The following is a 17856-nucleotide window of genomic DNA, read 5'->3' on the forward strand; positions in this document are numbered from 1 at the left end:
TTCCTGATACTCTGCACATGTCTTAAACTTATTTTTCATCTTTATCTCACTAAAAAAAATCTTGTAATACTATTTGAGTTTACGGTGGGCCATTCCTATGATGCCTACTTTATCATTGGTTTTAACTATGGTAGAATGCACTTAACATAAAACTTACCATCTTAACCATGTTTAAGTGTGCAGGTCACTAGCATTAAGTACATTCCCAGGGCTGTGAAACCATAGCCACTATCCATCCACAGAACTGTTTTCAGCTTGCAAAACTGAAGCTCTGTACCCATTAAACACTAACTCCCCCTTTCCTGATCCCCCTCAAGCCTCTGGCAACCACCATCCTGCTTTCTGTATTTCTGAAATTGACTACTTTCAGGACCTCATCTAAGTGAGATCACATGTTCTTTCGTAGCTGGTTTATTTCACTTAGCATAATGTCCTCAAAATTTATCCATGCTGTAGCAGGTGTCAGAATTCTTTCTTTTTTTGAGCCAATCACATGTATATCCCATGTTTTGTTTTGTTTTTATTCGACGGTCAATGGACATTGGAGTTGCTTCTACTTTTTGGCTCTTGTGAATAATGCTGCTATGAACATGAGTGTCCAACTGCTTTATAAGTTAAATGTTTTATATATCATGTGCTCGTACTATACAGATGGTTAATTAAACTATACCTCAAGGTCTTAGGCCTTATCAGCCTATAGGTATACATGGGGTCACAGTGATGACAATAATCCATATTGTATGTCTGTTTCTCTTACTTGCTCATGTGGGAGCAAGTCCTTCCCCTTCATCTAAATATTTCCCAGGGAATGTCTCATGTATGTTCACAGTTTGCCTTGACAGTAAAGTCAGAGCATGTGACTTCCCCTGTTCATTCCAGCTTCTTAATTACACCACAAGTACTGGGACCCTGAAGGGAATAATGTCACAGAATGAGCATTTTCCTGTCCCCTCATTAGATCCACCATCATATTCCATAACAAAGGACAATGAAGGAGCTGACGGAACGTGTTAGAATGCTTCCTCTTTAAGAGGAGAAGGGGAAGGGATTCTGGCTGGTTCCGTTGGTAGAGCATACAACTCTTGATCTTGGGGTTGTGAGTTCAAGTCCCATGTTGTGTGTAGAGATTACATAAAAATAAAATCTTAAAAAAGACGAAGAAGAGGAGGAGGAAGAGGAGGGGAAAGACCATGAATGCTTGAACAGTAATAATTCAGAATTGTCATGATATGTATAGATGATGTTGAGGTAACCGTGTTACCAGGGGAAAGTTGAATCTCTTTCAACATTCTTCCCTTCCTACTGTAGAATCTTAGCTAGATCTATGAGAACGTCTCCATCCCCTTATCAACCTTCAAAAAGGTTTATAATTACACAGCTTAGACTCGGGCCTGCCAAAGGTGGGCTATGCACAGGGATTTTCACTATGACTGAAGATTTCACTAGCAACTCGCTCCCTTGCATAGTTCTAAGTGCAAAAGCGCCTTTCAGAAAGAGTGTCTTTCACCTCAAGATTCTTTTTTTTTTTAAAGATTTAATTTATTTACATATTTGTTTGAAAGCAAGAAAGAGAGAGCGAGAGATCATGAGCAGAGGAGAAGCAGGCTCCCTGCTCAATCCCAGGACCCTGGGATCACAACCTGAGCCGAAGGCAGACGTTTAACTGACTGAGCCACCCAGGTGCCCCTCAAGATTCTGGACTATGTGGCTAACATTTACTGCCACTCACTGTGTGCCAGGCACTGAGCTAAGGACTGTATCTCTTCAATCCTCACAAGAACCTTATGAGAATTTAAATATGAGAAAACTCAAACTTGGAGAGGTTCCTGACTTAACCAATAAGGACTAGAATTAGAGCTCATGGGTTACTTAATGCAAGTTAAGTTTTCATTTGTATGTTGTTGTTTTTTTAAATTCCAACCCAGATCCATTTATTTCTTCGAGGAACTATTCTCATGTTCTGAGTAAAATATTCTTTGTATTTTACTAATGAAGAGACCTCAGCTATACATACATGATCCAGAGATTTCCCCCAGCAAAATCTATTATTAGTGCATCTGTAAAGCATACTTAAAATAATTAAAACTGGAGCTACCTGGGTGGTTCAGTCGGTAAAGTGTCTGACTTTTGATTTTGGCTCAGGTCATGATCTCAGGGTTGTGAAACTGAGCCCCTAGTCCGGCTCTGCACTGGGCATGGAGCCTGCTTAAGATTCTCTCTCTCCTTCTCCCTCTACCCCTCCCCATCTCTCTCTTAAAAAATTTTAAATAAAATAATTAGAACTCTACAATTTTTTAGTAGACTTTCTTTTCTTTCTCTCTTCTTTAATTTGAGTGGCTAAAATTTAATTCTTTGCAATGATTTTCTCTTCCACTCTTCCTTAGCTATTTGGTCCCATAGTCACTTCTGAAGACACCTCAAGTGCTCATTCTTTTTTTTTTTTTTTTAAGATTTTATTTATGTATTTGACAGAGAGAGACCAAGCAGGCAGAGAGGCAGGCAGGGAGAGAGAGAGAGGAGGAAGCAGTCTCCCTGCCAAGCAGAGAGCCTGATGCGGGACTCGATCCCAGGACCCTCAGATCATGACCGGAGCCAAAGGCAGAGGCCCAGCCCCTCGAGTGCTCATTCTTTACCTAACATAAATCCCAGAGCTTGTCATTGTAATCCCTCCCCTGTGTCAACCCTCAATCTCCCTATCCCCTCTTGCTCTGCCATACTTATTTAACCAAACCATAACCCTGATTTAACCCAGTTCTCTATTTATTCTGTGCCTACAGCCATGTAGTTGAACATGGTCCCACAGCCAGGGTGACAGTGCTTACCTTCAATTCATGGTCACCTGCCTCAGGTGTGCCTAAAATGCCTCCTGATATTTACCCTGCATGTCTTCTCCATTCTCCTATTCTCCTATTCAAATCTCCTATTACCCACCTCTTCCTCTCTCCCAGATCTCTAAGATCCTCTCCCCCATCTTATTCTCAGGGGATGATCTTCTTATTCCATGAAGAAAACTGAAATAATCAGAAAAGAGCTTCCGAAAGCACCTCCTTCCGAATCTACTGCACCCTCTGGATAAATAATTCTGCTTCCAGATCAGGCCTGCAAAAGATCCCATCCTGCCACACATATTGGTGAGGGGAGCATCCATTTCATCCCTCAGTGACCCACTGCCCGCCCCGACGGATGACTAACAGACACATTTCCTTGGGACCTAGAAAAAATTTTTTTCTATGACAATAAAATTTTGTAAATGATCTTGTTGCTTTGGCTACCAGGAAGCTTGGGGTCAAATTAATAAGTCATCTTTAACAACAGATAGATGATAAATAGATAGATCGGACACAGACACCCTGCTTTATACACTAACCTAACATTCTTGGTCTCATAGTCCTATCTATATTTTACCTAAGCTTGATACACAATAGTGAACATAAATCACTTCAAATATTTTCAGAAATGTTGGGAAATAATAGTACATAGAAATAAATCAGGCAGGGGCACTTGGGTAGTTCAGTTGGTTAAGCATCTGCCTTTGGCTCAGGTCATGATCTCAGGGGTCCTAGGATGGAACCCAGCATCAGGCTCCCTGCTCAGCGGGGAGCCTGTTTCTCCCTCTGCCCCTCTCCATGCTCCTGCTTTCTCTCTCATTCTCTCTCTCAAGTAAATAAATAAAATATTTTTTTAAAAATTAAATAAATAGATAAATAAATCAGGCAGAGAAATAGGGGGGGGAAAGGAGCATTTCAGGTCAATGGAATATCACATGGAAAACACTTGGGAGATACAACAGTACCTGCCTTACTTTGGGAACAGAGAAGAGTTTGGCACGATCGCCCACAGGATGACAGTGACAGAAAACACAACTGGAATACCAGGGCCCTGACTCTGCCTGGTATGTTCCAACACCAGATATCTGCATGGCTCATGTCACTTCATTCAGATCTCTGTTCAAAATCACTTCACCAAAGAGAGTCCTTCCTGGACCTAGTCAACCCAAATACTTTCCATGCACACATACGCCACCCCATCACTCCCTCCCCCTTTACTCTGTCTTATTTTCCTTCACTATGCTTAGGAACATCTGACATACATTTGTTTATATGGGTATTAACTTCTCTTTGATAGAATGTAAGATCTAGTAGCTAGGATTTTTTATGTTATTTTACTATCAAACTGAGAAAGACCTACTAAGCTATGCTAAGAAATTTAGACTTTATTCCACTAGCAATGGGCAATGTCTAAGATTCATACAAAATGTGTTATGATCATATGTCCCTCTCATAGAGAGAACTCTGGCAGTAGACCAAAGAGGAAATCCACTGCAAACATCGAAATGATAAATTTTGCAGGTCTAATGAAGTTAGGGTAAGTAGCAATAGAAATAAAAGGAAATGGATGAATTCACAACAAACACACCCAATAGACAAAGGGACAGTATATCATCACAGATTGAAACCAGGCATCAAACCAGTCACTGGAGAGCTGTGTAACCTCCAAGTTACTTTCTAATCCTTGGCTTCCTCATTTCTAAAACGAATATAATAGTTATACCTACCTACTTAACAGCTTTGTTATGAAGATTAAATGAGATAACATATAACAAAACAGAACTGACTACATTTGGTGACTGCTGACTGAGCTCCATGAGGAAGGGGGTTGTGTCTGCCTCATAGGGAGCCCTGCCAGCCACAGTAGACTCTGAATGCATTTTTATTGACAGCAAATGAGTCAATGAAGATGATCAGCAAGATAAACAGTCAAAGTTAACTACAAGGCAAATCCTGTAAGATATAAAAGTAGTGAAGCAAAATGTGCCTAGTTGGTGCGGTGACTGTGAACATACCTGTTGGGTTTGAGAATGTCAAGACTGAGATGGCTAGAGGACTCACTAGAGTCAGCACTGGTAGGCAAAGGAGATTCAGGTCCAGGTCTCAGGAAAGAGCACAGGCTAGGCAAAGACTGGTACAGCTGGTAGGGGAAGTCTAATCGAATCGATCACATTAACTAAGACAGAGGGAAACAGACTTAGAATAAGAATCCTAGGAAACAAAAACATTTAGCATTTGCCAAAGGAGTCAGGGCTAGAGGCGGACAGGCAGTAAAAAGATAAGAGAAATTCAAACCTTGAAAACAAAAGGGAAAGATGTGAGAAAAATGGTCAACAGCATCAAAATTGGCACAAAATACAGCTGAGTGAAAACTAAAAGGAGACCACTGGATTTTTTTAGCAATTAGGTGGTAGTGACCTTTGCAAAAGACGTTTTCATAAAATGGTTGGGGCAAAAGCCAGATTGTGTGGACTGAGGAGTAAATAGGACTTAAGGAGGTAGGGAGGATGTCAGGAAGAACATTCCAGGGTAAAGTCGACTTGGCCACAAAAGCACCTAAAAGCCTACCAGGCCAATTATTTCTACTACCAATTCTAAGTGGTCACTCATTCCTATTACAGTATTTTTTCATAAGACATGTATAACATACATTACTCTAGAAACAAGACTAACCCTAGCTAAAATCATCACGTAGGGTAAGCCTATCCTCATTGCTCCTGCAATGTGAGTTTTCACACATCCATAAGGCCCTTCATGGTAGCAAAGACATTTTATTTTATTTTATTTTAAGATTTTATTTATTTATTTGACAGAAAGAGATCACAAGTAGGCAGAGAAGCAGGCAGAGAGAGAAAGGAGAAGGAAGCAGGCTCCCTGCTGAGCAGAGAGCCCAATGCAGGGCTTGATCCCAGGACCCTGAGATCATGACCTGAGCTTAAGGCAGACGCTTTAACCCACTGAGCCACCCAGACGCCAAAAAGACATTTTATTTTTGATGATAAAATAATGGTCTATAGAACATAATAGTTTTATCAAGTCTTTTAAAAAGTCAACAAAGAACAGCAGTCTATATACCCTACTGATTAAGTTATTTAGGAAATACATGTATCGTGAATAATTGAGTTATCCAGATTTTATATCAATTTTTAAAAATAATTTTTTTATTTTAAAAAATAATTATAAAAATCAAGGATATAGAAGCATATGGCGTATTTCTTTATCTTTCATTACCTACCTACCCTATGAGGCAAAAATCACTATATCTATTCCATAAATGAGAACCCTTGCCTTCACAGAAATGAACTGTATTGGTCACAGTATGCTAACTGATACAGCAAACAATGCCCAAATCTCAGAGGCTTAACACAGTAAAGGTCTATTTCCTTCTAGTGTCACCATCCAATGTGACCAGTGAGGTTTAGGGACAGGAGCAAAGAGGCTCTGCTCCATGAAGTCATTCAAGGATCCAAGCTCCTCTCACTAGATAATCTACATCTAGCTGGCAGGTGAGAGAAGAGACAAAACACAGAGTCCCATAAAACGCTTCAGAAGGCAAACAACAAACGTCACTCTCCTCCATATTCCCCGAGCCTGAACTCAGTCACATAACCCCACCTATCTGCAGGGGGAAATTAAGTCCAACAGTGGGCCAGGATGAACAGCAGAATTAGAACCTGATGGGCACAGCATTCTCTGTCACATTAAGTAACGTGACTAAGGTCACCTAGTAGGACCCGAAAGAGCCAAGATACAAACCCAATACTACTAACTCCTGAAAGGAAACTTGCTATCCTATCCCACTCAAGATGATTCATTTCACTGAACCCACTCCCCACCGTAGCATGTCTTCAAATGGCCACAATAACTGTTGGTTACAGTGTATGTGTATTTTTTTTCATCCATCATTTATGGTCCGTCCTGCAATTCCCTTTTACAATTCAATGGTTTCAGTCTTCTGAGGGATGTATACACAGATATAAAATGTGGGGAGCCCTCCAAAGCCCATCCATGCTATGGAATGCATGAGCCCCAAGCTAAGAACTCTTCTCTATAGTACCACCTTACTTATTGACACTGTTTACCTACTTCCAACTTTCTACCTGCTTCCCCCTGACTCCCACCACCCCCAACTTCAGTCGCACTGATCTGTCTCCTTATCACAGCTTCTGTCTCTTGATCTTTGCATCTGCTGTTCCTTTTGCCTACACTGCTTTTCCCTCAGAAGTCCGTGATTCATTCCCTCAAGATCTTTGCTCAGATGTCACCTTCTCAGGAAGACCTTTCCAATCCCACCCCCACTCATGTTTTTTCTCGACAGCACTTCCCACCTTCTAATATGTGACACAGTTTACATATTTATGAGTTTATAACTTCTGCCTGCATTACAATGTGAACTCCAAGAAGGCAGAGGTTTTTGTCTATTTTGTTTATTGCTCAGTCCTCAGCACCTATGAAGGTGCTTGGAAACACCATACATATCTTTTTGAATGAACTGAGGGGCAACAAAGGAATAAAAAAGAGAAGGAGCACCCGGGTTGATATATGGGCCTGGAAATATCCTGGTTCTTACGCTGGATTCAGGGATGCTTGTTTTACCATTCTGCTTCACAAATTACAGAGATATGTTTATATATGTAACATGCATATAACATGTTCATTGAACATTATAATTATATACTATGTTCATATAGCTTCTATAATACACATTATATGCATTTATATATGTAAGCATATATAAAATTTATATTTATTATATATTAATGATATCTAACATTATATTATAACATTACTTTAATATTGTAATTTTTTTTTAGAGAGAGAGCAAGAACGAACATGGCGAGGGGAGAGGGAGAGAGAGAATCTGACACAGGCTCCACACTCAGGGCTGAGCCCAAAGCGGGGCTCAAACTCATGACCCTGAGACCATGACCTGAATCAGTCACTTAACTGACTGAGTCATCCACGCACCTCTGTTATAACTTTAAAGTACTATATGAGTTTGCATAAATAATCCAAGTCAAAACAGTATACCTGCTCAGGTATACAGCCTGGCAAAATTTCTCATTTAAATAAAATAGGTAGATGGAGAAAATGGCACCCCAAATGTCATTTTCATCTCTTAACTAGTTAAAAATAAATTCTATGTATACTTTTTCCTCAACTATGTTTTAACGGGCCACATGAAAAATTACCTTATATAATTCTTTTTATAAGAATTATAACACTATATCATGACCTTTTAAAAATAGCATCTTACCTTATGGAAGTGAAACTAACAATTTTCTTTGAAAACCTACTTGAAGAGTTAGCTACCTAAAAGCATTTCTTCTTAGTCCTTCTAAAGATGTTTTTCAAAGGGATTCCACGATTTTTCTAACAGTAATTAAAATCAGGAGGAATTTCAGCTGAAATTTTTTTATTCAGAAATTTACTTTGCAAACGCACTCTTAAACGTGTCACAAAAAATGTGGGATTCAGATGCAAAAAGACGTTATAAAATCCATAACATTGGTGAGAGATATACTTACAGACTAAAAAGACTGATGAAGGGCAGGGCAGGAAGGAGGAGGAAGGGGTAGAGAGAGGAGAAGGACAGGGACAGGGGAAGCGTGGAGTGGGGAAGGAAAGTGGAGATAGCTGGCCCCCATCTGTGCCTGTACCCTGTAGAGGTAAGGCTTCAAAACCCAAGAAGCTGATGGAACTCCCGAAAAAAGGAATCTGGAACCTCCCATTGGGTCCACTGTGCCAGGGAATAATGGTAGCAAGTCTTGCTTTTGAGTTCCAGCCTGTCATTTACTCAGCAGATACTAAACTGAGTCTTGGATTTATGATTTGTAAAATTTAGGTAATTTTGCAGAACTGTTACATAAGCTCCTGTTTATTCAGTTCATTCAGTTACAAAAACTGCTCTGTAAACAATAAAATGCTAAGTAGAAATGTATTTTAAAATTTCTGACATAAATGCCCCAAGCCAATACATAAAGATTTATTATAGTAAATCACATGTTGGTGGTTTGAAAAAGTCATGGGACTCAAACGGCACAGGGAGAAGGGTAGAAATTCCAACTCCATGCACGATAAAGTTAATCATATTTCTTTGGTATAAAACAAGAGCCTAATAGTCTTCCAAATATCCTCATAACAAAGAGCAAGGGGAGGGGAGATTATTACCATATATGCTCATTTGAAAAAAAAAAAATGACTACCTGAAGCAGAAACAATGAGCACTGAATCCTAAATTAAGACTGTTATCAATAATGGTTACAGGCCATTTTAAGCCACTTAACCAAATCAAAAATATAAAAATGTTTCAAGTGACTAAATATTCATGGAGAAATATATGTGATACCCAGCAAAACCACACAAATTTGCCAAGGGAAAATAATGTACTAACATGTTACGGCCTTTTTCGAAGGTCTAGTCTTAGATATAAAACAAACTCTCTTTAATTAAAACCTTTGCTTATAAACACATTTCCTGAGTAAGGAAAGCCTAACACATCCAATAGGAGTGAAACCCTGTCCCCTGGAAACAGAAAGGAGCCCTGGGTGGTTGACAATGGTCGTGTCATATAACCTTTTGTCACTCCTACCACAACAGCAAACATGCAACCTTAAACTAAGCAAGAGCTTTCTAAATTTAGATACTTTCAAATTAGGCATCTTCAGTTAGATGTAAAGGTTTAGTAAATTATTTATTATGTCTCTTATCTTTAATAATGGAATATCATGTTTAACTTGTAATCAAAATGGAAAGAAAGCTGTTATACCATGTATTAACTGTACCAGGACTCAGAGTTTCCAGTCTATATTTAGTTCACATTAAAATGGAAGCAAAGACGCAAACCAAGCTAAAAATAAAATGTTCTACAAAGATGAGATTTTTAAATGGATTGAAATCTAGCTTTATTTGGTCCCTTAAATGCCGAGAGCATCGAGCAGCACCTTAACTTTGCAGTGCGTTGCAAACCAAACTGTGCCATTTTCCATCATCTAGAACAGGGGTCAGAAAACTATGGCCTGCCAGCCAAATGTATGGGCCATTTTCTTCTGGCTACCTGATTTCATATAGCCCATCAGTTACGAAGGTTTTTACAAGTTCAAATGGCTTTAAAAAAAAAAAAAAAAAAAAAAAAGATAAAGAGTATTTCTTAATACCTGAAAACTATATGAAATTCAAATTTCATATGTCCTTAAAGTGTTACCACACCACTTATTCACTTAAGGATTGTCAATGGATGAGGCGCCTGGGTGGCTCAGTGGGTTAAGCCTCTGCCTTCAGCTTGGGTCATGATCCCAGGGTCCTGGGATCAAGCCCTCCATCGGGCTCTTTTCTCATCAGGGAGCCTGCTTCCCCCTCTCTCTCTGCCTACCTCTCTGCCTACTTGTGATCTCTCTGTCAAATAAATAAATAAAATCTTCAAAAAAAAAAAAAAAAGGATTGTTTATGGCTGCTTTCACACGACAACAGCAGAGCTGAGTAATTTTGACACAGACTTTACGTCCCACAAAGCTTAAGACTTTACTCTATAAACCTCTACAGAAAAAGTTCACCAAGTTCTGCCCTAGATGAATGTTAATTATTCTTATTATTCAAAATACATTCCTGCTCACCACCTAGCAAAATACTAAAATTCCTACTCGCCTCTCATATCATATTGAGCTTCTGAACAATAAACCTATCAATATTATTTTATTCTCATTTCTTAACAATCTTCTGGCCATGTTTCTGCTTCTCCTCATATTTGGATCACTACCCCATCCAAAAATTCCATTCAGAATTGTGGTTAAAAGTTTTGAGTAATAGTTTCTAATCTATTCTGTCTGTTTCAAATGTTAGATGTAAACTATCATGGCCCACTAATGGGCTCCCACCACAATTTGAAAAATGCTGAGCATTTCTTCCCTCGACTACTCTAACTACAGTTACGGTGAAAGATAATGTTTTAGTTGCACCAACTGCATCTCATTAATCAGGGAAAAATATAAATCAATATTTCCATATAGTGCCTTACCGTAAAGGTACAAGAATTTATTTATACAACCTTCATGTTAAAGTAAAACTGAGGTACGAACTGAAGATTGTGATGACTATTTTGTTACTGTGCTTAAAGAGATGTCTTAATCCAGATATAATGTTGCAAAGTTCTGAATATCATTTAGGGGGTTAGGTATGTGTTACCTAAATTTAAAGACCCATAAAAAGAAAGACCCATCAATATTCCAAATTAACTGTAAGAATACATAGAAATGCCAGATCAATGAGAGCACAGTAAACCTAATTAGGAGATATTTTTGACACATGAAGCTTCAAGACCTTGGCGGAGATGAGTCATTGTCAGAAAAAGTCAGAGATGGTTCCTTTGTTGATACCACATGGCTTACGATGGTTGAACAATCTCAGTCTGCAAATCTGACCAAGGTTCCTCCAGCCAGTCCCTGTATTCATGGGCCAACAGTATCCATCCGGCAAAAAAGAGCAAACAAAGCTTCTTCACATTCATGTTCAAAACCAAGGTGGTCTGAGTTTATATTAATGCTGTTTCAGAATGTCTCGTCCTTAATAAATATCTGCAAAATTTTCTGTAATGGTAAATCTGAATGTAAAATCAACCTCCTCCTTAAGACAGAACTAAGAATTAGGAATAAGAGCCAACAATAAGGAGAGAGGACGAGATGGAATGAATTATAGCTCCCATTGGTTTTCTCACATCAGCACCATTTCCACTTTTTTAAGTAAAGGATTTTTTTTTCCTTTGGGGAAACAGAGGCAGCCATAAAATTATCTACTGTTTAGCACCCGAGTACCTAGCCGAGACTACCCGAAATTCTACTTAGCTGATACAGAGAAAGGAAAAAGTGAAAAACAGAGAGAGAGAAAAATAGTACACAGCAAGGGCAAAGAAACAGGAAAAAAATGAAAAGGAGAACAAAGAGTATACAAAGTGGGGATGTGAGGAATATACTAAAATGTATGGGAGAATTTCATTATTAAATTATTAATTATTTAATATTTAATTAAATTAAAAATTAAATTAAATGTTTAAATTATTAAATATTTAATAATTTCATTATTAAATTATTAAATTCATTATTAAATCAGACTAATTTTAAAAGCAGTCTTGGGGCTCCTGGGTGGCTCAATGGGTTAAGCCTCTGCCTTCGGCTCAGGTCATGATCCCAGCATCCTGGGATCGAGCCCCATATTGGGCTCCCTGTTTGGCAGGAAGCCTGCTTCTCCCTCTCCCACTCCCCCTGCTTGTATTCCCTCTCTTGCTCTGTGTATCTCTGTCAAATAAATAAATAAAAAAAAATTTTTTTTTTTTAAAGCATGCCAGTCTTATTTTTTACTTTAAAAGTCATCATAAGTAGCCTCCTCGGTAGTGTACGCAGCCTGTTGATTATATGGGTTGCCCTAAGGGACCTTAGAGACAGCCCTTTGGGTGGATGCTGGGGTCTGACCTCATGGCTATCTTCAATTTAGGCTACAGATAGGTATGCGGGGTACCTTTGGAAAGCCCCAGGGCACAATAGCCAGGGTCCACATTGGCCAAGTCATCATGTCCATCTGTATCAAGCTGCAGAACAAGGAGCATGTGATTGAGGCCCTACGCAGGGCCAAGTTCAAGTTCCCTGGCTGCCAGAAGATCCACATCTCCAAGAAGTGGGGCTTTACTAAGTTCAATGTGGATGAATTTGAAGACATGGCTGAAAAGCGGCTTATCCCAGATGGCTGTGGGGTCAAATACATCCCTAACCATGGTCCCTTGGACAAATGGAAAGCTCTGCACTCATGAAAACCTTGGCACTACCCCCTCCCGTCATATTCATGCCCACCAATAAATCCAACTTCCTGTCAAAAAAATAAAAATAAATAAATAAATAAAAGTCATCATATCCACTGCAAAACAAATAAACAAAACTGAGATTAGTGTTGTCCTAAAATAACCATAGAGAACTTCCACAGAGAAGTTCCATAGAGAACTAGGTAATTAAATGATGATCTATCATGTTAGGCCGAACCATATGAAATTTCCTACATTCGGGACGCCCGGGTGGCTCAGTTGGTTAAGCAGCTGCCTTCGGCTCAGGTCATGATCCTAGCGTCCTGGGATTGAGTCCCACATCGGGCACCTTGCTCGGCGGGGAGCCTGCTTCTCCCTCTGCCTCTGCCTGCCTTTCTGTCTGCCTGTGCTCACTCTCTCTCCCTCTCTCTCTGACAAATAAATAATAAAATCTTTAAAAAAAAAAAAAATTTCCTACATTCAACCACTTCTTCCCAGCTTTGAGGAGATATAATTGACAAACAAAATTATATTTAAAGTATACAATGTAATAATTTGATAGACATACATATTGTGAAATAATTACCACAATTAGGTTAATTAACATAACCAGCACCTCACTTAATTAATGTGTGTGTGTGTGCTCATGTTTAAGGATGCTTAAAATCTAGGGGTGCCTGGGAGGCACAGTCAGTTAAGCATCTGACTCTTTATTTTGACTCAGGTCGTGATCTTAGGGTCATGAGATCAAGCCCCAAGTCGGGGCTTACCCCAGCGGCGAGTCTGCTTGAGATTCTCTCTCCTTCTCCCTCTGCCCTTCCCCCTGCTCTCTCTCTCTTTCCTCTCTCTCTCTCTTTCTAATAAATAAATAAACAAAATCTTTTTTAAAAAGTAGGAATGCTTAAGATCTATTCTCAGCAAATTTCAAGGATACAATACAGTATTGTTAGCTATAGTCACTACGCTGCCCATTAGATTCCCAGAACTTATTCATTCTAGAAGTGAACGTTTGTACCCTTTCAAAAGCGTCTTCCCAGTTCCCAGACCTCCCAGGCCCTTGGCCATTTTTTACCTACTCTTGACCATTTCTGACCTACTGACCTCACAAATTCATGTAGTTCAACCTACCATAATGGAATACTTCCCCACCATTAAAAAGAATGAGGTAGGGGTGCCTGGGTGGCTCAGTGGGTTAAGCCGCTGCCTTCGGCTCAGGTCATGATCTCAGGGTCCTGGGATCGAGTCCCGCATCGGGCTCTCTGCTCAGCAGGGAGCCTGCTTCCCTCTCTCTCTCTCTCTCTCTGCCTGCCTCTCTGTCTACTTGTGATCTCTCTCTGTCAAATAAATAAATAAAATCTTTAAAAAAATAAAATAAAATAAAAAATAAAAAAATAAAAAGAATGAGGTAGATGTGTACACACCATTAGGGAAATGATGATATTCAGACTCCCAACAAGACACAGCATTGTGCACAGAATGTTCCCACTTGTACTTTTTAAAGAAACATATGTACATTCATAGACATTTTCTGGAAGTATACCAAGAAAAATGCCAACAATTGCCTCTGAGATGTAGACTAGAAGGTCTGGAGTGAGAGGGAGATTTGACTTTTCACAGAATACCCTCCCATCACTGAATAGCCTCTCACACTGTTCAATATCGTATTATGGGTGCACGATACTTATTTCAGTTAAGAAGTACCTGGATATTTTCCAAATGCCACAATTAATTTAAGATTATTCAAATTATTGAAAACACAAACTAGTATTTACAACACAGAACACTTTAAATACGGTAATTACTTTGGTGGCCTTTTTCATCCCAAACCTAAACTAACCAGACAACTTCATGATCATAAGGCTCTTAAAGGAAACCAAAATAAGTAACATGTTTTAATAATAATGCCTATATATATGAAGCATTATATATAACTGTATAATATATACATTATTCATTTAATAAATATTTTTATTTCTTTTTTAAAGATTTATTTATTTATTTAGAGAGAGAGAGAACATGAGCAGGGTAGGAGCAAAGGAAGAAGGAGAGAAAGAATCTCAAGCAGACTCCATGCTGAGTGCTGAGCCCTACACAGGGCTAGATCTCATGACCCTGAGATCACATCACATCTCATGACCCTGAGATCACATCCACATTGAGTGCAAATCAAGAGCCAGAGGCTTAACCAATTGAGCCACCTAAGCGTCCCAGAACTGCTTTCTGTCTCAAAACCCACTAGCTCTTGGGCTAGTCCTGGTCTCATTCTCCTCTAGACTCTCCCATCTTACATATCTGTGGAGATGATCAAGAAAGCACAGTCTTTTTCTAAAAGATCTTTTCCCTTAACTCTTACCTGGACCATAATTGAACCGGTATTAAATTTAGGAAATTTAATACAGGCTAGGAACCAGTATTAAATTTAGCAGTTCTCACTTTATTAATCCCCTTACTGCACTAGCTCTCTTCCCTGAGAATCAATATGTGTGATAAAGAGATGTAACTGATGAAATCTGTGGCATATATATACAGTCTGGATGGAGGTGAGAGGGGCACACAGAAAGGCTGAGGCTCACCCGTCTCAGGAGTTTTAGGTCTGGATCTCAGCCGTTCATGTATGAAAACACTGATGAAGTTACATGCATTTGTATGAGTTAGTATAAAATGCAGGACTTCTGAAATTCAATACATCTTGTGAAATTTAAGAAATATTTCATTTAATGATCACTATCTCTAATCATGCGAAAAAAAACCGGTGCTAAATATTTTTATTAGAAAGTTAAATGGAAAACCAATAATATATGAACTTTTAAAATTTATTCTTAGTCTTAAAAACTTGCCTTACCCCAAACCATAGATAATATAAAATTTAAAATATATAAACTTAGCTATTACCATGAATTAATGAGACCTACAAATTTTAATTGTACCCCCTCAAATTTGTTGCTTAACTTAACTCAAATTAGAGCCATCTCTAAATTTTCTTTCAAGCATTATAAATGTACTGGTAAATTTTGATACGTTTTACATGGAATTTTAACCATTGCATAAGAATCTATAAAATACGCCACTTTTTAAACCTGCCATTTTGTTCACTAGTAATACAGTTTCATGAACTTTTTTAAAATTGAGATTTCAAATGTTAAAGGCACTGTTAGAAAGTCCCTATCTTGTTTAGCCTTAATCTTCTAAAAACATATTAAACCCAAATCCTTAAGTTATCATAGTTTTTATTAAATGAAGAAATGTCACTATTAAAAGGAGTTACAGCGGGCAGGTAAAAAATGACAGAAGCCATCTTTGACTCTTTGCTAAGTGCATCTTGTTACCACTTGTATGTGCTTACCCCTATTTATTCTAGAAAATAAGGATGCAGGCTTAAAAAAACATGATTTCATAAACATGTAATAAAAGTTCTACTCTCATAGGAGTCCATTGATCTTAAAAAATGAATTCTCGGGGCGCCTGGGTGGCTCAGTGGGTTAAGCCGCTGCCTTCAGCTCAGGTCATGATCCCAGGGTCCCTGGATCGAGTCCCGCATCGGGCTCTCTGCTCAGCAGGGAGCCTGCTTCCCTTCCTCTCTCTGCCTGCCTCTGCCTACTTGCGATCTCTGTCTGTCAAATAAATAAATAAAATCTTAAAAAAAAAAAGAATTCTCATAAAACTAAGTATAAAATTAACTTTTACAAATTTACTTTTAATGAGAGCACACAAGCTCAGTAATTTCATTGGTTCTCTTCAAATAACCTCATTAAAGTACCCCAGTGATAACAGATTTCAAAAGTACGATGTGTTTTAAAGTACGATGAAAACTTAAAAATACAAATAACCCTTCAATGTGGTAAGCATTTCCTCTGTATATGCTCAAGATCTATTTAAAACTCTTCAACTTTGAGCTCTCAAAAGCATCTGCTACAGACACACAAGTAACAGCACATATTACACAAGGCGGTTGGTTAATCTTCATTAAGATAACCATGGCTGTTAAGATCTGAACCCCCGCGCTGAGCAGGAACCCACTACTCAAAAGCCTGGCTTGCTGATGTGTCACGCAGGGTGTTCAACCGCCAGCATCATTTACACAGGCGTCGTGCCTTGACTTCTGCCTTCCAAATGGCAGCGGGAGGTAAGGCTGCTGTCTGCTGTCACCTCCCCACCCACCCTTTCAGAGTGGTCCTGGGGAGGAGACAGCTGCTGCCCGCGGGAAGGGAAGGGAGGGGGCGCGATTTGCATCTCTGGCTGGTCGGCCTGCGCCCGGCTCCCTACGCAAGGCACATACTCCACCCAACCCCGCACTCAGGGAGGACAAAAAAATAAAACAGTCCTTTTAAGTTCCCTGGGTGGGAACTCTCCAGAGCACTTCAACATTTTCCCACGCTCCAGCCGAGCCGCTCGTTCCCTGCTCCTCCACCGCAGCCGCCAGCTCCCGGTGAGCCCACCCTGGCGGCCTCCAGTGCGGGCCCGGGAATCCCTTCCGGCCGCGCTGCGGTCCAGCTCCCGCCGGCCCCGCCCCCGGGTCAGGCCCCGCCCTCACCTTGCGCCCCACGTTCCCGGGATCTCCCGCGCGCGCTCCGAGCGCCCCAGGCGCCTTCGCTCCTCTTCCCCGCCCCGAAGCCTCCCGCCTTCCGCGCTGCCCGAGGGCTCGCCTCACCTTGGTCCGGATCTGCCCCGAGGTGGACACTTTGCGGATCAGTTTCTGGGGTCCCTCTTGCTCCGCTTCGCTGTCAGACGAATCGTCTCCGGGCCCTGCCGACGCAGTGGCGGGGGTGACCGCAGCGCCGGCCCCGGCGGCCGCTCCTCCCGCAGCGCCCGGAGGGTGGTGCTGGCCGCCGGCCCCGGCCATCCTTTCCGACTCCTGTGGGGACACAGCACCGCCCGGCGGGGGCGGCAGCGGCGGTCAGTGGGTGCGCTCGGTCGGAGCCGGGCCCAGAGCCCCGAGCCCGGCCGCAGCCGCCATCTTCCGCTCCCCCAGCCGCCCCCGCAGGGGAAGGGGCGCAGGGGATCAGACGCCCTCCCAGCAGCGGCCCTCCAGGCCCCTCCACCCGGCTCCAGAACGGCAAGCGCAGTGGGGCACAGGAGACGCGGACCCCCGCCCGCTTGGGACTCCTGTGCACCCAGCCTCGGGATGTTACGGGGTTCCTGACCCAGAATACGACCTGCACGGGTAGAGAGCATGGGAGTGACAGAGGGACCGGGGCGACCTACTATTTCCCCTGGGAGCCTGGGGTCCCTAGGATGGACCGGGGG

The 17856-nt window shown here is 40.8% G+C and overlaps 1 protein-coding gene across 2 annotated transcripts in view; it reads right to left on the bottom strand.

Annotated features, from left to right (window-relative positions):
- Positions 1 to 17452, bottom strand: part of LOC111147026 (diacylglycerol kinase eta) — a 168566-nt gene extending 151114 nt beyond the window's left edge. For both annotated transcript variants that reach the window (XM_022502876.1, XM_022502877.1), the window contains exon 1: positions 17261 to 17452. In XM_022502876.1, the coding sequence (XP_022358584.1) occupies positions 17261 to 17452 (192 nt within the window). The remainder of the gene's footprint in view (positions 1 to 17260) is intronic.
- Positions 17453 to 17856: the final 404 nt, after the last annotated feature.

The sequence above is a fragment of the Enhydra lutris genome, unplaced genomic scaffold (genome assembly GCF_002288905.1).
Source record: "Enhydra lutris kenyoni isolate GAN:26980312 unplaced genomic scaffold, ASM228890v2 scaffoldscaffold15, whole genome shotgun sequence".
Lineage (NCBI taxonomy): Eukaryota > Metazoa > Chordata > Mammalia > Carnivora > Mustelidae > Enhydra > Enhydra lutris.